This window comes from Tiliqua scincoides, chromosome 5, assembly GCF_035046505.1.
Source record: "Tiliqua scincoides isolate rTilSci1 chromosome 5, rTilSci1.hap2, whole genome shotgun sequence".
In the NCBI taxonomy this organism is placed as follows: domain Eukaryota; kingdom Metazoa; phylum Chordata; class Lepidosauria; order Squamata; family Scincidae; genus Tiliqua; species Tiliqua scincoides.
In genome coordinates, this window is record NC_089825.1 from 115,053,088 (window position 1) to 115,074,432 (window position 21,345).

Below are 21,345 nucleotides of genomic sequence, written 5' to 3' on the forward strand. Positions count from 1 at the left end.
CAGAAAGGCACTGCAGGGCACAGGTTTTGCCTCACTGGCTTCCAAAGTGATGTCCCACTGGTGGAGAGGAAGAGGAGAGAGAGAGAGAGAGAGAGCTTCTCCATGCCTCAGTAGGCTCTTCTCTTTCTCTTTGCACTGGTCTTATGTTCATATTTTTTGCCACTTTCCCTCTCCTTTCCATGCTGTTCTAATCTCTTCAGCAGTTCTTGATGGTCAGCCAAATCTCCCTCCTTTATTTACTTACTTCATTATTAAATTTATATCCTGCCTTTCCCATGCCAAAGCAAATGCTCAAGGTGGCTTACAAAGCTTCATAAGGAAGTACAAAGTATCACAACAGGTAAAACATCAAACAAGGCATTAAAACATTATTTTTGACATTATATGTTGAAATGCAAATCAACTTTTACATGCAAATGTAAATCTAACTAGTATCATGGGGCCAATGGGGAACAAATTAGTCCAGGGAAGCTATCAAGTCACGTCCGTATTTCTGAGGAATAGAGGCCAAATATCCACTCAGCAATCAAAATGCCACACGAAACAGGTGTGGTCCTTCCAATGGCACTTTATGGCCCTGGTAGTTTTTTGAGGGCAGGTATGAAATGATACATCATTGATATCTAGGGAGGAGGTTCTGCACAAGTCTCTGGGAAAATGGGGGTGCGGTGCGTCCTGAGGAAGCCTCCATAGGACTTCTCAAGCTTCCACTTCACCAAAATAAGTGATTGGAAACCACAGTTAAACAGAGGTTTGGGGAGCCCTGTGGAGGTTCCATGGGGTTCCCTGCACCCCCTGGAGTCTGGCACCGCTGCTGGATAATGTAGAAAACTCTCCTTTGTCCCTGGCAGTGGTGCGATCCTTGGGATCATGTTGCTGCCATAGCCCCACGCCCAAGCACTTAGGTGGTCCCCAACTCCCTCAGGGGAGTTTGTGAACCACTGTTCTAGAGTCATACATGTTCTGTCATAAGAACATAAGAACAGCCCCACTGGATCAGGCCAGAGTCCCATCTAGTCCAGCTTCCTGTATCTCACAGCGGCCCACCAAATGCCCCAGGGAGCACACCAGATAACAAGAGAACTCATCCTGGTGCCCTCCCTTGCATCTGACATAACCCATTTCTAAAATCAGGAGGTTGCGCATACACATCATGGCTTGTAACTCGTACTGGATTTTTCCTCCAGAAACTTGTCCAATCCCCTTTTAAAGGCATCCAGGCCAGATGCCGTCACCACATCCTGTGGCAAGGAGTTCCACAGACCAACCACACACTGAGTAAAGAAAAACATGTCAAAGAGCCACGTGTTATGTCCAAGACACATTTTGACGATCTACTCTACAGCTAAGATTAAATTACATTAAATTGTGTATCCTTTTGTCTGAGGTAAATTTCGTATTTTTCTGCAGGCTTTATTCCTCTTTGATTGTTATAGTTGGTGGGTTCAGGGACAGGAATGCAAAGATTTGCTATTGAGGTGTAATATTCTGTTTTATTCTTTGTAAACAATTTTTCATAATAAACTTTAAAAAAACTAAATTATAAAACTAAAAGAAATCACAATTTAAGTTTAATACATAAGCAAACTAATAAAATGTGTGCATTTTTAAATACTCTTCCTCAATAGTCTGCCCTTGCTGTTCAACTCAGGTTTGAGGATAATTATGTAGCATTTGGGGAAAAAGATACAGCAGAGTAATCCAGCACTAGAGGCCAAGATGGAGAAGATCTCCACGGCCACCATGGATTTCCCTTTGGAGCTCAGATATGCCGGAATGAAGGACAGCCAGACACTGCAAAAGACCAACATGCTGAAAGTGATGAACTTGGCTTCGTTGAAACTATCTGGCAGCTTCCTGGCCTGGAAAGCCACAGTGAAGCTGACAATAGCTAGAACTCCTAGGTACCCCAGTACACAATAAAACATGGTGATTGAGCCTTCATTGCATTCCATGATGATTTCTCCTGCAAGCGAGTACATGTTAATATCTGGGAACGGGGGACAAGTGCAGAGCCACAAAGCACAGATCATGATTTGGATCAGGGAGCAGAAAAGAACAATGGAGTTGGCCAGTCTTGATCCCACCCACTTCCTCATCCTGCTTCCTGGCTTGGTGGCCATGAAAGCCAGAACCACAGTGATGGTTTTTGCCAGCACACAAGAAACAGCCACTGAGAAGATGATTCCAAAAGAAGTTTGTCTTAAATAGCAGGTCACTGCTTGAGGCTGGCCAACAAAGAGCAAAGAGCAAAGGAAACAAAGCAATAGAGAGATGAGGAGAGAGTAGGTGAGGTCCCGGTTGTTGGCTTTCACAATTGGTGTGTTCTGATTCTTGATGAAAAGTCTCAATACCAGTGCTGTGACCAGGGAAAATGACAGAGCTACGAAACTCAAAATGATTCCTAGGGGTTCCTTGAATGAAAGGAAGTTTTGAAGCTTTGGGATGCACTGCTGTCGATTCCTGTTTGGATGCTGGTCCTCAGGGCATTGGAAACAATCGTCCATATCTGAGAATAGGCCAGATACTAGGTCAACCATTTATCTGGACATGATTTTTCTCCTTACATATATTCTCTTCCATCAGAAACAAAAAGATTGGTATCCAAATCCCAGGGCTTCTTCCTCCAAAATGCATGTTCATTTCACTGCTTTACACTGATCAAAAGAGTCAAGACTTCCCAGATCTCAGTCCCTGGCAATCTTCCACACTTGCTAGTTAGGCAGCTAGCGTGCCTGTATGGCACGCTAGCAATGATTGCCAGGCTTGACCCCCCCTATCAGCCAGCAGCAGGGCTTTGCTGCCAGCTGATTGGCACGCTAGCCTTAGGGGGCGGGACAACTGAGCCTGATCTGGCACGCAGGCACTAGACCTGGCTCAGTTCCGTTCCTGGATGCAACCAGGTAGGACGCTTCTCCAGGAGCGGAAGAAGAGGCTGCTCCGTGATGGGGTTTGGTGCATGGTTGCTGCACAGACGAGCTCCCGTCCACGCAGCAGTGGGCAGCCTCTTCTGTGGGGGGTGGTCGTTGCTGCGCGCTCTGTGGCCGTGCTCCGGGGGTGATGGGCTTGCGCGCCTCACGGGTGGTGGCAGGGGTTGCTCCCCCTTTGGTGCTCTGCCTGCTGCGCGTTGGAGGCGACGGACTAGCATGCCTTGCGGGCAGCGGCGGGGGTTGCCCCTTCGGCTCGCGCGCCCCACGAGCCGTTGCCGTTGGGTCCCCCGGGGGTCCGTGTGGTGCGGCTGATGCCCATGGTGGGCGGTCTGCCCACAGCCCCTGCGCTCAGTGGGAGTGGTGCCTCGTGGCTCCACGCCATTTGGGGCTCCTGCCTCATGGTGAGCTGCCATTTTGGAGCTAGTATAACCCCTGGTGGCCATTTTGCTGCCCAAGGGTCTTTTCTTTGCAGGGTTGGGGCATCTGCCACGCACTGTGAGGGGCATCTGGCAAGCACTGTGAGGCAAGACATATGTGCTGCTGCAGCCTTCTCTGCAGGGATCATGCCCTTCATTGGGCGATCATATTGTATACACCTTGTGAAACAAGAACACTGGGGGTGGTGGGCCCTCTTTGGTGATATTCATCGAGGGTGTTGACATGGGGAAGAAAGTTAAGCAGTTGGGCGGCAAAGCCGCCAGAAAGGTAGCCCTGGCATGGCCCCCCCTCCCCTTCCTCCTCATCGGATGATGAGGAGCAAATGGCAGAGTTGCAGGCCTTCATGGCTCGCTACGACGCGAGACAGAAAGAAAAGGCCCTTCGCAAGGTGGGGCAGGGGGATGGGGGCTCCAGCTCCGGGACAGTCCCCGTACCCCGTAGGCCAATCAGAAAGGGTAAAGGGGCCTCTCTCCCTCCCCGGCAGGTCCACGTTCTGGATGATAAGCACGTCACTGTTGAGGAGGGTGAAGCGCAGGATGGCAACTCCCTAGATGTGGAGGTGGAGGTGGTCCATCCAGATAAAAGGCCTGGGCCACAGGCTTACAGTGGCTGCAGTGGGCAAGGTGAGCCATGGGGAGACTTTGCCCACAATGTAGAGTCAGTGTGGGAACACTGGGAGGGCCTTCCTTGGGCACCTAGCCGGGCTGCCCCAGATCAGCCCTGGTCTCCTTGGGGGCCTCCTTCCTTTTGGCAGGATCCCAGGTACCCACAGTACCCCTGGGTCCTGGGTTGGGCATATCCCTACCCCAAATCTGGTCCCAAGGCCCACAGAGCACCCCCCCCCAGTTTTGCCAATACCCTGCTGTATCGAAACCTGATTTCGACCAGCAGGATTCAGACTGGGGGGTTGATTCATTTGGATTGGTGGAAGAGTCATAGCCATCCCTCTGGGTTCTCACCTCGCCATGTCTGTCAAAGAGAAGATATGGCGGGGCGACTTTGTGGATATGTTCAGTCTCCTGCATATTGAGTCTGAGCCTACCCCCAAAGTGGGTGACCCTGTGCATGACGAGGAAACTGTTAGGCAGAGGAAGATAGACAAGAATTGGACCAATTGGCTGAACGGGTTCATTGTCTATGCTGGGGTCACTGTCCAGTTGCACCCCAAAAAGGCGGGGAAGCTGTTTAAATACCTGGACATCATTCATTGCGCTTTGCGCAATCATGCTGATGCGGCTTGGATGGCTTATGACCATCATTTTTGCATCACGGCCTCGCAGGACCCATCTCTGGACTGGACTGTACCCCAGTGGGAACTCTGGGTGCAGTTGGTTCTGCCTGCCAGGGCAATGTTGGGTGATAGGGTGGACAGCGGGCATTTGATTGCCCATTCCAAACCCGAACAGCCTACGGCACCAGGTGGTGAGCAGTGGGTTCAGACCCCTCGTGCGTGTTTCCAATTCAATGCCACATGGAAATGCAGTAGGCTGGGATGCTTGTATGCCCATGGCTGCGGCATGTGTGGAGCCAAGCACCCGGCCACTAAATGCCCACGTCTCAGTGGTCCGAGGGAGGGTTTTTGCCCCTTACAGGGCAAAAGGTCTGGCGGCCCCTGCAACTGGTGTTAGCCAGGGGTCCAATGCCGATTAACATTTCCTCCTTGGTTTACTGGCTGCAATTTTATACTGATCATTCTGCAGTCAGATCACACAGTCAGATCACAAAGGGATCACTAGGGACCTAACAATTTTGGAGCTCTTTCCGATTGCCGTGGCGACAATCGGGCCGTGATCCACATATAAACATGCAGAACCCCCCCCCCGGGTTATGAATCTGGTTAGAGTCTTTGCCAAGCAGTGCCTTGCTATCAACACTGTTTTCTCAGCCAGACATCTACCTGGGATTGAAAATAGCCGATGCCCTCTCCCGAGTTTAGAAGGAGCACGTCCGGTAGCTAGCCCCCGAGGCCAGTTAGGATTCCGACCCCGAGGCCCCAGAATCCATCTGGGCATCGCTGGCTTCATCTACCCATGGCCAGCTACTTGAGTAAGATCTGACCATTTGCACACCACACTCTTATGCAGTCCATTTTGGACTGCATAACAGGGATCTATGTTCATCTATCTGGCTGCCATTTCTTTTCAGTCACAGGCCTGGGGAATACAGGATCTCACCAAGGAGTTTAAGGTGTGGAAAATGGTGGCTGTTTTTGGAGGGCGATGCCCTGCAGCCCAGGCAGGTGCCTACCTATTACATCCACCATTTTGCACGGGCTGAGCATGGAGTTTATTGCCATATGTTTCTCAGCCTTTGAGTCCCGGCTGTTTCGGGCAGTGACTCTGATAATGTTCTATGGGGCTTTTCGCCCGGAGTTTGGTCACAGTTTGACCCCACTGACAGAGTCCTTCAGTGGGGGACTGTGTTTTAAGGCCCAGGAAACACAAATTGCATATTAAATGGAGGAAAATGTCAGTTCCTCAGAAAGCAATGTTCTGCTTCTCTTCCTCAATCTGCATCTTTCTATCCTGATGCACCTTCAACCCACTGGTCCCATAGGCTGCTAGGATCCAGCTAGGCTTCAGCTTCTGCCAAATGAAATACAGAAGCTCCATTTTGCAAAAAGGGGCAGGCCAGGAAGCTGCCTTAATTATTGACATCCCCCCATCATGCATTTGATAGGAGTAAAGCGCTTCATTGTCACTTCAACCACTAAAGTGCTAAAAGAAAGTGCTTCTGTATTCTGTCTCTAGATGACTGGAGGTGGTAACAGCATGCATGCACCACAACAGTCTCACCAATGTCGGCTAAGTGGATTGTCAGATAACCAAAGGGAGGATAATTGGCACCCTACCGTACTTCCAGTCTTATTTTTTCATGCAGGTTTAACCATCTGATGCTGTACCCATTATTTATCAAGATATAATACATGGCATTAAATGGTACAGAAAATGAATCCTCATTTGTGTGGATACAGCCATAAAATCCATGAATCTGAATAAAAATAGTCACTTTCAGATGGAGTGAACAGGAACGCTATTCAAAAGTCTGAAGAGGTTAAATAATGTGATCACTCATGGGCTACCTCAATTGGATGAGACTTCTAGATTGTTTAGCCTCTACTGCATGCCTGGGTAGGTTCACCATCAGATGCCACCACTGGGAATAGGAGGTTTAATTTTGTGGGAAGTAGATGGAGGAACTAGGCCTCCCGAATGTATTCACCCATCCAAAATTGATGGATTGCTACAAAGAAACTGCATAGATTGCTATGCAGAAACTTCAATATTACAGAGGAAAAGGAACCATTTAATTACTTTTCCTCTGTTTATTTCTTGTTTGAAAAATGCACTGGGCATGGAAGACATGTAAGTTCTACAGGGAAGAAATGAACAATGGTACTTGCAGACTTGGATCTGCTGACATACTTCATGAAATGAGAGCTATCAAAAATTTAACTCTTCATGACTACAGAGATGTTTTGAACTTGGGCGGAGGAGAGGACAGAACATTACCTGCCAAACATGGAAATCTGCAGGACCAAATCTAACTCTGTCCATCATTGCATCAAGTTTTGGCCTGAACAAGGGCATTTTATGCAAAGCATGAGATATGGCATGGACAGCATTGTAGATGCTGTAGCTTTGGCCAGTCATGCTCATTTCAAACATTAACCCAGGAAGCTGCTCCAGCTTTTCTTGACCAGTACAACCATCATTGCTCTCACTGATCTTATGAGAATCAGAAAAGAAGCAGCCAAATGCCTTTTCCCAAAAGAGCCTTATAAAGCCATCCCCCTCTTCTGAGTTAGGATGGAGAAGCTGAAGAAACTTGGGAAATTCTGGCACTTCCTTTGAATGAATTGCAAAAGAGAAGGCACCATCAAAGATCTGGATGTCAAAATTGCAGTGCAAAGACTGTGATGAGAAATCTCATTGGGCTGTCATGATCCACACTTTACCAAGAGACGTCATTGTAATACCTTCCAAAATAGCATGGATATAAATGTACGATATCAGCCATGCTCTGGCCTGAGGTTCTGCATATACAACCAATAATTTGACTTTCAAATTATTTATGGATGTGGCCTTGGTTTTCAGGACTTCAAATGAGTACACCATTTCAAAAGTATGGGAAGCAACTAGTGTTTTTTCATGGAAGGCAGTACAGATTCCATGCTGATAAAGCATTTGCATTAAAGTTTGCCCAAATGTCACCCCAACTTCATCATCTGCTGTAACAATTCCAACCCACTTCCAGTGGAAATGCAGAAGGAGCTGGGTAATGCCTTTGTACTGATGTTCTTCATTCAGGACCATTCGATAGAAGGAAGGCAGCTGAGTTTTAACATTCACCACAGGAGCAAACACACAATAGGCGATCTGTTGGAAGTAAATTTTTTTTTTTTTTGCAATACTTTATTTATTTATTACAGATACAGGTAAGGAACATTGGATAGACTTAGGGCTGGGACTACATAGGTTACACATGAGGGCATTGTCCATCGATTACAACATACACTTGTCCAAACAAAATTATTCGTCAATACCAAGAATTGTCATATTTATTAATCTGCTGATTAATAGTTTAACTAAACAATCAATATTTTTTATCTAAACTTAACTATCCAATCATAAAAAGACTTCAAATTTTTACTTATACACTCTTCTTACCACTGAACTAATATTTAAAATAAAATTTTTCTTGTCTGATTCTTAATTTCTAATGTCACATTTAAGAGGACATGTCTCCCATTGTAATGGTAGTACATGCTTCAATATCTCTTACCACATATTATATATCATTTTCCAAAATTTCTTTATTTTTTCACCTATCCACCACATATAATAAAAAATTCCCTCAATTCTTTACTCATCCAACATTTGTTTGATGACCCAGGGTACACTTTTACTATTTTCTCTGAAATAAAATACGATCTATAAATTATTTTATATAACTTCTCTTTAAAAAAAAATAACCCTTTTATTTATCTTAATATCACTTTAATTTTCACAATACTTGTATTCCAAGTTTTCATTTACATCTACTTTGATTTAATATGATTAATAAAATACTCTTCATTTCTAAATAGAATTTGGACCATTAATATCTACAAAAGGAAAAAAAAGAAAAAAAAATTCTGCTTATTATTCAGCCATTTTAATTGTCTGTCTTAGTGCTTGCTTTGTTCTTTGTCTTATTGGTGTTTTCCTTCTTGCTCCTCCCAATGCTCCTTCCATTTCTTCTTTTTCTTCTGAAATCTCTTAAATTTCTTGGCCCCTCTCATTTTTTCTTTCTTTTTCTTCATTCTCTTGTTTTTGGGTTTAATCCAATAATAATAATAATAATAATAATAATAATAATAATAATAATAATAATAATAATAATAATAATAATAATAATAATAATATTATTATTATTATTATTATTATTATTATTATTATTATTATTATTTATATACCACTTTTCATCTAAAAGTTCACAAAGCGGTGAACAGAGAAAATCAAATATCTAATGGCTCCCTGTCCCAAAAGGGCTCACAATCTAAAAAGATGCAAAAGAACACCAGCAGATAGTCACTAGAAAAGACACTGCTGGGGTGAGGTGGGCCAGTTACTCTCCCCCTGCTATAAAGAGGAGCACCCACTTGAAAGTATGCCTCTTACCCAGTTAGCAGGGGTTAATTCTTCCTCTTCTTGAGACAGTGTGCTCTCTGGACGTTCCCTCTATTTTCTTCCTTAAAATTCTTAATTCTTATAGTAACAGTTGCTTTTTCCATCTCCTGTCTCATTTCAAAATACTCCACTTCTTTAGTTTCATCCAACATTTCATCCATTCTTTTTGCTTGTCTGCTATTTGTAATCCGTTCCTGCATGCTTAACAGGGAGGAGTTTGTTTGCTTCATTTGTTCAGATAATTTTCTGACCTGTTGCTCCATTTCACTAAAAATCCATTAAAAAATCCATTAACAAGGACTGGCTTTTACTAACCTCCTTTAAATTTTTAAATGCCATTTTTGTCAATATCAAATCCAGCCACTTCTTGTAGGGCTACTTTCCAATTTTTATATCCAAAAAGTGTAAATCAATATTCCGCGTCCAGTCAATAACAATGTCAAATCAGTCAAACAATTAAAGAGTCATCCAAATCTTTATCTTGCATCTCGTCTTCCAAAAAGGGTGAATCAGTAATCCAGGTCAATAACACTGTCAAATTAAGTTAGTATGCCTTTAAATAACCAGGCCTAAATCAAAACTTCTTGCTAGGAAAGCGAAAGTAAAGGATATTTCAGCCATTGAAGTTTTTTTTCTTTTCCATGTACACCATTAAGCAAAATAATCTTATATTTACTCCAGCAGGGGTTTCTTTAGATCCAGATTTGCTCATTTCCCCTCTAGGTGGCTACCAGCCAACGTAAATAATCTTAAAGTTATCTATTCCTCCTTCCAACCTCTTGATTGCAGTTCTTGTTATAGCCTTTTAATAATCCAAGGTTACTCACTTTTTAAAGCTGTTTTCGCTGTCGTGTTGTTGTATCTAGGCCGTGGGAGACGGAATTCCCAGCTTTCCGAATCACCAAGATGGCGACCGGGATACGATGTGATTCAGCACAGAGCAAACTGGGAGAAATCTTTGAAATTGCCTGTTTCAAAAGACTCCCCAGTTCAAGCTCTCAGCTCTTTGTACCATCTTCTTGGCAACGAAGCGTGCCTTAGTTGTTGAGGCACATGAAAAGCACATCTATTTAACAGTCCCCCGGGAGCCCTCCGAGGTTCACTGTAACTTCGCTGAGTGTTGGCTCCACCCCCTGTTGGATGTAAATTTTGATACCTGTACTAGGTAGCAGAATTATGAATGATAGTCCAACATACTAGTTCAGTCATTTACCTGACTTTAAGATGAAATCCGAAATAGTTAACTTTCTTTTGTCAAAATTGAGAAAAATCAGGATAAATGAATGCCAGAAGGCAGAGGCCTTTTACATGAATACAAGGGACATTCCACAAAGATGAGGCGTCCTAAATGTGCCTGCAGATATGTCCTTGGGTCACATTGACCCTTTTGGGATCTAATGGGAGAACAGGGACACCACAGTGAACCAAAAAGCTTGCAGTGACCAAAAGCTTTCATAACAGGCTTTGCAGAAATTTGATGGGAATATTGGTGAGGAGGATGAATAAGAACATGGAAATGAATAGGCAGTGAGGTGTTGTAAAAGGTTTACAATGCCCTATAAAACCCTTGATTTGGGGTGGGGCCTTGAAGATGGTTTGTGGCACACTTACAGAGGTGAGATATTTTTTGTAGAAGATTTTCTACAACGTGCCGTAAGGCACATTTGCGACAGGGTGCAGCAGCATGAACTGTATACACACTATCCCTAAAAAGACCCCAAGATGATTGGGATCAGGTTTGTGAATTCCTCTGTGTGCCCCCAATAGAAACCACATAATCCCATGCTGTTTCAAGAGGATGGGGGTGTAAAAGTGCCCTTCTTCCTGTCACCTCTTCCTCTCACGCTGCGGACAGGAAGTGGTAGGGTCCTATCCTTTTCAGATTTGAAATGAGTGGGGAACATCCTGCTCTTTTCAATACTGCAGTCAGCAATCATTCAATTAGGTCTGTGTGCACATACAGGTTGGCCCTCCTTATCTGCAGGTTCAGGACCCAAGGATTTGACATTACGCCGGTTCTAAACTACATCTGGGGGACCTCCCAGAACCTCCCAGATGCAACTGGAAGTACCTTCCAGCTGTGCCCAAGGAGTGCATGTTCTGAGGCACAGGGAGGCTGCATGGGGAGGCTTCTGAGATGCACTTCCAATTTGGCCTTGCATGGCCTCCCCACAACTCTGAAGACCTCCGGAAGGCACTACCGATCAAGTCTGAATGTCCTGCAATGCAAAGGCCCTCCTGTGCATCTCAGTATCCACAGGTTTGGTATTCATGGGGGTCTGGGAATGGATTCCCTGCTGATGTAACCTGTACAATATAACTTGCAGTGGTGGCATCAGAGGTTGACCACATCAGACAACAGTGAAAGGTCCTGCCAAGTTTTTTGTATGTTTGTTTATTTCTGTGTAATTCAAGGCATGCAGGAGAAACACACTGAAGCATGAATACATGAAAGCATAGAACACATAGAAGGTGCTAAGCACCTGCCTGGAGAGCGAAGGACCACACAGGCACCATGACTATTAGAAGAAATTCTGGGAAGGGGCCACAGATCCACTGGCTATGAAGGTCACTTTTCTGACCATTGGAAACATACCAACCTAACACACACAAACACACACACATTCAATTCTGAAAACTGTCCAATCACATCAGATGGTCCATCCTGGACCCTGCATATCTGAGGCATTCGTGTCACTCAATGTGCTGTCGGAGGCAGGAGGGAAGGTAGTCTTCATAACTGACATGAACCAAGATTCAGACGGACATGTCCTATGACAGAACACAAAACAAGAATTATGCAGAACACATCACATATTCTTTGTTTTGTCACTGATGTCCAGGTGAGCCAATGAACTCTTTGCCTCCATGCTGGGTGTTACAGTTTAGCTGCTATTTTCCTTTGACTGGGTCATCATGAGCCTACTTGTCATGCATGTCCTACAAAAAAAAATAATACAGAGAACATCAAGAAACATGTTATTCTCTTTTACTTCATCTTCTGCAGGTCATGTCTTGCACACACAAAACTCTAGGGAGATGATGTTCAGCTCTATCATTATCTCAAAGTCATAGGATTCTACCTCCTGCTTTCCAGACTCCTAAGACCATAATAAACACTTAAGACTCAAAGCCTATAAAAATTATCCAAATGTCATTTTGCACTGCATTGAATACCTCTGAACAGGTGGGGTGAAGCTCTACAGATATTTGAGAATTTCCCTCCACCAAGAAAACAAAGCCACTGAAGACACTGTATTGTATCAATGGAGATGTTTGGACTGAGAGACTGAGGGCCCAGTTTATGCCCTCAGTGCTAGTCCTCCATCTGTGCTGAGTCTCATCAACATGCTCCAAGGCGCACCTGTGATACCTACTGCTGGGCTGGTGCTGAAGCCAACACTGGTGCTGACTCAGTGACAGCCCGCCGTGAGCCAGCACTGGCTAGAGGCCCATCGTGTGCCACCTGGAGCTATGCATGATTTCTAGGTGGTGGTGAGTTGGGTCAGAGGGGAGGCATTATGTGGCAGGGGAAGGGCAGAGGGAAGGTAGGGTGGGGGGAGGGAGTGGGGTGGGGACAGCAAGCTCTGCTTCATCAGATCCAGGCTTCCTGACCCACCACAGAACCACGTTACTCTGCATTATCTAAATAGCCAGTTCAGAATCAAGTAGCCCCATTGCAGGGCATGCACCCTTATCTGTGGGAAGGGGACAAATGTTCTCTTCTGATGGGGAGCTGCAGGAAGCTGCTTGGTGTCCATTGGATGCAGCAGCAGTCATTTTGGCACTGCTGCTTCTCTGGGTGCCAGGCAGCTTGGATTGGGCTGTCAATGAACTGGGTAGTGATGAAAATTATCCATATGCCACCTAGAGCAAGGATGAGAGGCTCCATACCCAGCTGATGTTTGAGAATCTTGCTTTAACAAGATGCTTTAACAAGAAATTGTGCTGTACCAAGGGAGCTGTTGGATGACGGAATCTGAATATTCGGGGTGGCTGGTTCGTTTTGTTGCTGTCTCTTTCTGAGATTGTTCATTTGTCGCCAAGCAACAGCAAGACAGACATGGGGATGTGTAGCATGATTGACCCCTTTCAGCTCCCATATACATGTTACCAGATTGGACCCCTACTCATTGGGATGATTGCTACTCAGTTTGGCTGTACATTTGATGACATATCTTTCCGTGAACATCCTGAGGCAACATTTGTGGATGAACTTGTGTAAGTAATTCCTTCCTCCCCCACTCTACACCACTCAACAGACCACATCATGATTTGGGTCACCCAAATCAGACACTAGCAACAGATCCATACCCACCCAAGGGCCCACCCAGACTGATTCACCTCTCTACTAATATGAGAGTAATGGTGGTAACACCCAAAATGCCATAGGTGGGCAATTTTTGAGGCCAGTTCAAGGCTTTGCCAGAAGCCCCCTAGTAACCTGGGATCAGCACTGTTCATAATCCATAGGAAAGGAGCATAAGTGCTTGAATGCTCCCAAAACTGTATATGATATTTTTAGGATGTGTTGAGGCCTCCCAGCAGCCTTGTAAAACAGTGCATTTGTGATTGGCTAGTACATGATGATCTGGGTATTTTCCATATGCTGTTGGCAGGGATGCTTATTATTTTGAAGTCTCTCTTCTTTGGCTTGCTTGGTGATACCTTGAGGTGGAACCATGTTCCCAAAAACACATGGATTTTAAATCCACCCACCATAACAAAATGTGACTGGGCAGATCTGCCCATTGTAAGCATATCTTCAACCTGGACATTACAAATAGCTCTGTTTTCAAATACTAGGGAGGACTGCAGAACTTGAGATATATCTATTTTTGCTTGTCTTTTTATCTTGTGCTTTGAATTTTTATTAGCTTAAAACCTGGGGGGGGGAAGTAGCTGTAACTACCGTATTTTTCGCTCCTTAAGACGCACTTTTCCCCCAAAAAAAGTGGGGGGGGGAAAAGTGTGTGCGTCTTATGGAGCGAATACTGCAAAAAAAAAAAGAATACTCTGCCCGCGGCCCCGCCCCCTGCCCGCTCTGCTCAGCTTCCCAGGAAAGCGTGGGTGGGGTGGCAGTCTTGCTGATCAAGCCCATGTGTCTACTCAGAAGTAAGTCTCAGAGTCACTGGGGCTCACTCCCAGGAAAGCGTGGGTGGGGTGGCAGTCTCACTGCCCAATCCTGTGCATGCCTACTCTGAAGTAAGTTCCATTAGAGTCAGGGGGGCTTACTCCCAGGAAAGCCTCTCCCCCCCCCAAGCCCCAATATTTTTTTTCCTTGTTTTCCTCCTCTAAAAACTAGGTGCGTCTTATGGAGCGAAAAATACAGTGTGTATGATGTAGGATACTCTCAGATATAAGCTACATGGACCATCTTATATATATTGTATTGCTTCCTTCAGTGTATTCCCAAAGAAGTATCAGAATATCTTGTCCCTCAAATTTGCTGTAAAGGAGATCAATGAGAGCCCAAAGATTTTGCCCAACGTCACTCTTGGTTTCCGCATTTATGACAGTTTTGAAAATGCAAGGATGACTCAACAGAACACCCTGAAACTTCTTTCCAGAGGGAAAAGGATTGTCCCCAATTTCAACTGTGACATGCAAAGTAATCTGATAGCAATCATTGGGGGAGTTGATTCTGAAATCTCACTCTACATGGCTACTCTTTTAAGCATCTACCAGATTCCACAGGTACAGTAGATGTGTGGACTATGAGACTTTTCTTGTATGATATTTAACCTTTGACAGCATATTCAGGACTTTTGACTTTCATTCACTCTTTTTGGAAGTGAGTTAGCTGTGACTGATAGAAAAGAGGAATTATCTGTGGGTGATGTTCTGCTCCATGCATTTCATGAGTTCACAGAAAATTCATGTCCAAATTACATATCTACGGATTCCGTTATCTGCTATTCCATGTATACCGGGGATGCCCTTTAAAAAGTTAGAAAGTGAAGGAGAAGGCTAAAAATCACTGTTCCTACCATAGCACAGTGAAACTACTGCATTGTAAAGGCTGCGGGCAGTCTTCTGTGTTGACTGCAGACTCTTCCTGATTGCACCAGGGTGCCTCCCTTCCCCCAATGTCACCCCAGAATGCATCCCAATGCATTCTCTTCCTGGTCACAATGTATTCTGGAATGACATTGAGTGAATGGAGGCGCCTCAGAGTGACCAGGAAGAGGCTGCAGGCGGCTTGGAAGACCAACTGCAGCGTTGAACACACATTGGTTTAGCTGCACTATGGTAGGAACAGCTATTTTTAGTCTTCTTCACTTTCTAAAGCTTTTAAAATGGTGTCCCAGGTATTTGTGGTATCCACTGGGGGGTTGATTGGAGGATGCAGTGTTCACTGTGTTGGCATGGCTGCATTAATGCTGGAAAGTTGAATAGGATTGGGACCTTAATATATTTTTTTTAATGTTTGGAGGATAAATTTTACTCCAGGTTTCATTTTTGTAGATCGCCTACTGTGTTTTTTCTCCATTGAGGAGTGTTAAAATCCAGTTTCCTTCCTTCTACCGAATGATTCCCAATGAAGAACATCAGTACGTGGGAGTTGTCCAGCTACTTGTGCATTTCCAGTGGAAATGGATTGGGATCATAACCGCAGATGATGATGATGGAGTGACATTTGCACAAACTGTCACGGAAATGCTTTACCAGAAGGGAATCTGTACTGCCTTCAGTGAGAAAACACCACTTATGTCCCATACTTTTCAGATACTACAGTCATTGGAATCAATTCAGGCCAAAAGGATTTTGATTGCCAACTCCAAGGTGAAAGTTTTGGTTGTAAATGCAGAGACTCAGACCACAGCATGGTTGATTTGGTTCATATATTTCCATTCAGTCAGTGAAGATATTGCAGTCACTTCCATAACAAAGGTATGGATCATGTCAGCCCAGTGGGATTTCTCATCCCAGTCAATGCACAGAAATTTTGATATCCGAGTCTTCGGTGGTGCCTTGTCTTTTGCAATTCATTCAAATGAAGTGCTGGAATTTCCAGAATTCCTCCAGATCATCCATCCTCAGTTAGAAAATGGGGATGATTTCATTCAACTCTTCTGGGAAAAGGCATTCAACTGCTTATTTTCTGATTCTCCCGCGTTTAGTGAAAGCAGCAATATTTGTACTGGTCTAGAAAAGCTGGACAGCCTCCCTGGGATTCTTTTTGAATTGAGTATGACCGGACAAAGCTACAGCATTTACAATGCAGTCCATGCCATAGCACATGCTTTACATAGGATGTATACATTCAGATCCGAACTTAGTACAAAGGTGCACAGAGCTAGACTGAATCCCCGGGATTTTCATCCTTGGCAGGTAATCTTCCCCACCCCACCAGGAAGCCTCTATTGATTTAGGTGTCACCAGTGTCCACCAGATCCAAACCCCTATCCCAGGCTTGACACACCCCTGGCAGGCTCCTCAGATCTATGCCAGCAGAACAGGTGGAGTAGATCTGAGGGCTCTCATATGACACCCTGTTGTGGCTGCAAAGTGATCTATGGAAAGTGGAAGGAAAAGGATAGTTTCCTGACTCAAATGAATGCACAATTGACAAAGGCATAGCAGGCAGAGCAAGGCAACAGCCAATTGGAGGGACCATTTGCTAGACTGAATAGGAACAGTTGCTAAACCTTCCTAACCATAAGATATGCAACGCTTTAAAAAGGTGAAACTGCCCAATTAGCAGAATTAACACTACCTAGTAGTAACTATTAATGTTTAAATTCCATTCTTTAAAGAAGGATCTTCCAAGGGAAGGACAGAATTTGGTGGAACCCTCTCCTGCCATCCCCTTCCCCTTCCCGAGGTTTAACCACCCCCAGGCCATCATCCCCCGCCCAGTTTAACCCCTCCTTGCCTTCCCCCACTTTCCTCCTGCCCTCCCAGCCCAGAAATATTTCCCTGCCACTCGGTGAAGGACTTCCAAAAGGCATGCTTCCAACCAACATGGAGGCCCAGGATCAACTGGCTTTGGCTGCCCTGATGGCACAGTTCATCTCCCAGCCTCTTCAACATGCCTTACAAAACATTTATGAGGGCCTTTGCCAGGGCAGCAAGTGAGAGACTGACTGGCAATAGAATTGGGCTGTCATTTCTTTTGTCTGTAAACGCATTAATGGCAAGTCATTCTTTTTCCTATTACTTCATACTATGAGATTCTGATTAGGAAATAAGTGAAGAAGAGAAAGTTAGAGTTAGGTCAGACCAAGAACTAAGAAATAAAGTATCTAAAGTATTTGGGATGGTGTTTGTCTTAAATAATGCAAGTACACAAAACCTTCAAGGATTTGATGCTTGTCAATATCAGTAGGAATTACTGCCCTCCCTCCAATTTTTCATCACTTTTTAAACTGTGTTTTCTCTCCCTCTAGCTTCACCATTTCCTGCAAAGCATCTCATTTAACAACAGTGTGGGCGATCTGGTGTCCTTTAATGACAATAGAGAATTAGAATCTGGATTTGATGTTATCAACTGGGTGATTCTTTCAAACCAATCCTTCTTAAGAGTCAAAGTAGGAAGGATGGATCCACAGGCTTTAGCAGGCCAAGAATTCACAGTTCGTGAGGAGACCATCACATGGCATCGCACGTTTAATCAGGTGAGAGGGGACCAAGTGTTCAACCGTTGAAAATTATGGCAACTGCTCTGTTACGAACCTTTGATAACCCTCCCATTTGGTTAAGGTATTCCACTTATTACCATTCTGAACTGCTGAGAATATTTTGCCACTATTGGTAGGACGAAAAGAATTTTTAAAAAAGTTAGTTTATGATGAAAGTTAAAAGTGTTGTCAGTTTTCACATGCTCCAAAATGTGTGGAAATTGGAATTTAAGGTGGTCACCTTGCTTTCCATAACAGTGAAGACTTTGTACTGTTGTCTGTGTTTGGAAATTTGGATCCATTCATCCACATTTTACCTGAGACCTTCAGCTCAATATTGGGAAGGATTGGGAAGGATCGGTGGCATCCCTAGAGGGGGATGCAAAGCACTAAGTTTGGGAGCCTCACTGCAGTGTGCAAGAGGCCTCCCCTTCTCAGCCATTTCGGGGGGGGGGGATACAGAAGCGTATGCCACTGGGAAGAATGCATCCAGGCTGAAATTCAATGACACAGATGACCAAAGGCCCAATCCTATCCAATTTTCCTGTGCCAATGCAGCCATGCCAATGGGGTATGAACTGCATCATGCGGTGGAAGGAGAATCATAGAGGCCTCCTCAAGGTAAGGGAATGCTTGTTCCCTTATCTTGGGGCTGCACTGCCACTGCATCCATGCTGGAAAGTTGGATAGGATTGTACCCCAAATCATTTGCAAGACATATTCCTGATAAATTTCAGCTTGTGCACTTCTGTAAGACACAGCACTGCTAATAGTACTCACTACATAGTGAAATATCCAGGAAGAAATTCCGCAAGAACGACACCACAATGATTTGCCAGAAACAGACTGGTAAAGGAATGTGCCATCAGACTGGGATCTGACACATTTCATTCAGTAATCGTCATCAGTTACTACAAGACAAGCGGCTTGAATGCTGTCGTTGTGTGTTGTTTATAAGACAGAAGGCCCAAGACTGTTCCATTTGGTTTCTGTATAGGTGCGACCCATTGCGATGTGTAATGACCACTGCCATCCAGGCTTCAGCAGGAAGAAGAAGGAGGGGGAATTGTTCTGTTGCTATGACTGTGCTCCGTGTCCAGACGGGAAGATTTCTGACCATAGAGGTAGGAGACACAAGGTCAAATACCACATGCAAAGCATCATTCCAGTATTGTATCTTTTCTTTACTACCAGGTCAAGTCTCCCAAAAACAAAACTAAAAGCACAAAGCCAACCAACCTATGTCTGGGGGAATTTTTACTGCTGGAAGTCTCCTTGTTTGTTCCCCTTGCATCAGGTTAAATCCAGAAGCTGCAATGGGTCAACTCTGACCTGCACTGGCGGTATTGTTGGTGCAAATCTGAATTGATCCATTCATGCAGATAGGCCCAGGAAGGGGGATAAGATATGGTGAGTGCCGGCACTGCCAATATTGCCCCACACTCCAGTCCATTTTGCAAACCCCCACACTCATCCACACCCTCTCTTGCCCCATTCCACACAACCCCACCCTCTTCCACCTCTGTGCTGGATTTACCTTGTCCGGTGGTCCTTCTTGTAACTGCCGGCACACACAAGAAGGCTCTGGCCTTCTCGCCCTTGTGCTGACTAGAAGTGCTGTCCGAAAGCACTTTATGGCACCTTTGTGACAGTGCACGTTGGTGGAGTGTGCACTCTACTTACAAAGTGGGGGGACAAGAATGTCTCCAAAATGACTCGGTTTTCCCATTTATTGCAAGTTTCCTTGTAGAAATGAATATTTATCTTAAAACCTGCAAACTGTCCTATAATTCTATTATGTTTTACTGTGTCTAGAAAGAGAGAACAGTACCAGACATAGATAAGCACAGTTAATGTTTATATAGATTGATGTTTACTAGCAAGTGTGGAAGATTGCCAGGGACTGAGATCTGGGAAGTCTTGACTCTTTTGATCAGTGTAAAGCAGTGAAATGAACATGCATTTTGGAGGAAGAAGCCCTGGGACTGGGATGACAATCATTTTGATTCTGATGGAAGAGAATATATGTAAGGAGAAAAATCTTGTACAGATAAATGGTTGACGTAGGATCTCGCCTATTCTCAGATATGGACGATTGTTTCCAATGCCCTGAGGACCAGCATCCAAACAGGAATCGACAGCAGTGCATCCCAAAGCTTCAAAACTTCCTCTCATTCAAGGAACCCCTGGGGATCATTTTGAGTTTCGTAGCTCTGTCATTTTCCCTGGTCACAGCACTGGTATTGAGACTTTTCATCAAGAATCAGAACACACCGATTGTGAAAGCCAACAACCGGGACCTCACTTACTCTCTCCTCATCTCTCTATTGCTTTGTTTCCTTTGCTCTTTGCTCTTTGTTGGCCAGCCTCAAGCAGTGACCTGCTGTTTAAGACAAACTTCTTTTGGAATCGTCTTCTCAGTGGCTGTTTCTTGTGTGCTGGCAAAAACCATCACTGTGGTTCTGGCTTTCTTGGCCACCAAGCCAGGAAGCAGGATGAGGAAGTGGGTGGGATCAAGACTGGCCAACTCCATTGTTCTTTTCTGCTCCCTGATCCAAATCATGATCTGTGCTTTGTGGCTCTGCACTTGTCCCCCGTTCCCAGATATTAACATGTACTCGCTTGCAGGAGAAATCATCATGGAATGCAATGAAGGCTCAATCACCATGTTTTATTGTGTACTGGGGTACCTAGGAGTTCTAGCTATTGTCAGCTTCACTGTGGCTTTCCAGGCCAGGAAGCTGCCACATAGTTTCAACGAAGCCAAGTTCATCACTTTCAGCATGTTGGTCTTTTGCAGTGTCTGGCTGTCCTTCATTCCGGCATATCTGAGCACCAAGGGGAAATCCATGGTGGCCGTGGAGATCTTCTCCATCTTGGCCTCTAGTGCTGGATTACTCTGCTGTATCTTTTTCCCCAAATGCTACATAATTGTCCTGAGGCCTGATTTGAATAGTAAGGACCAGCTCATCAAGAGGAATTAGCAAGAATTTGTTTCTTGCTACTCAGATGCCAGTGCCCTTCCCTGCTACTGCTCCTGTGCACATAGTGCTCAGTGACATACTTCCACTGCTTCTGGAGCCCAGGTCTACCTGCCTGGAAAAGGTGGCTCCAGAGGGCAGTCTCAGAATGAGAGCCCAGGTCTACTCAGCACATAGTTCCGTGCTTCAAGTACGGGCACGAGCCCAAGTCTACCCTTCTAGAAGAAGTGACTGGGAGCCCCGGTCTACCTGGCAGGTAGATCTGGGCTTCAGGTCTGGATGGGAGTCCAGGTGTACTCAGCACATAGTTCCGTGCTTCAAGTCCGGGCACAAGCCCAGGTCTACCCTCCTGGAAGAAGTGACTGGGAGCCCAGGTCTACCTGGCAGGTAGATCTGGGCTTCAAGTCAGGATGGGAGTCCAGGTCTACCTGCGTGGAAGAAGTGGCCCCAGGAGGCAGTCTCAGAATGGGAGCCCAGGTCTAGCAGGCAGGGTAATGCAACAATGATGTAAGGGAACAAACATTGCCTTACCTTGAGGAGGCCTCCGTGATTGTCCCCCAACTGCAGGATGCAACACATGCCCTACTGGCACAGCTACACCAGTGCTGGAATATTGGTTAGGACTGTGGCCGAAGTGACACCAAGTGGAGAAGCTGTCATCAGGAACTGGAAGGACAATGGGATTGATATTCCCTCCCTG

At 45.0% G+C, this 21,345-nt stretch overlaps 2 protein-coding genes across 2 annotated transcripts; one reads left to right on the plus strand and one right to left on the minus strand.

The window, feature by feature from the left end:
* Positions 1-1,607: 1,607 nt before the first annotated feature.
* On the minus strand, positions 1,608-2,507 carry LOC136653296 (vomeronasal type-2 receptor 26-like). Its single transcript, XM_066630207.1, has one exon. The coding sequence runs from the start codon at positions 2,505-2,507 to the stop codon at positions 1,608-1,610; it is 900 nt and encodes a 299-aa protein (XP_066486304.1).
* A 1,183-nt stretch (positions 2,508-3,690) lies between these two features.
* LOC136653297 (vomeronasal type-2 receptor 26-like) lies at positions 3,691-20,648 on the plus strand. Its single transcript, XM_066630208.1, has 7 exons — positions 3,691-3,756; positions 3,853-3,991; positions 4,347-4,540; positions 15,509-16,375; positions 17,434-17,661; positions 18,662-18,788; positions 19,750-20,648. Exons 1-7 carry the CDS (start codon positions 3,691-3,693, stop codon positions 20,646-20,648), a joined length of 2,520 nt encoding a protein of 839 aa, XP_066486305.1.
* Positions 20,649-21,345: the final 697 nt, after the last annotated feature.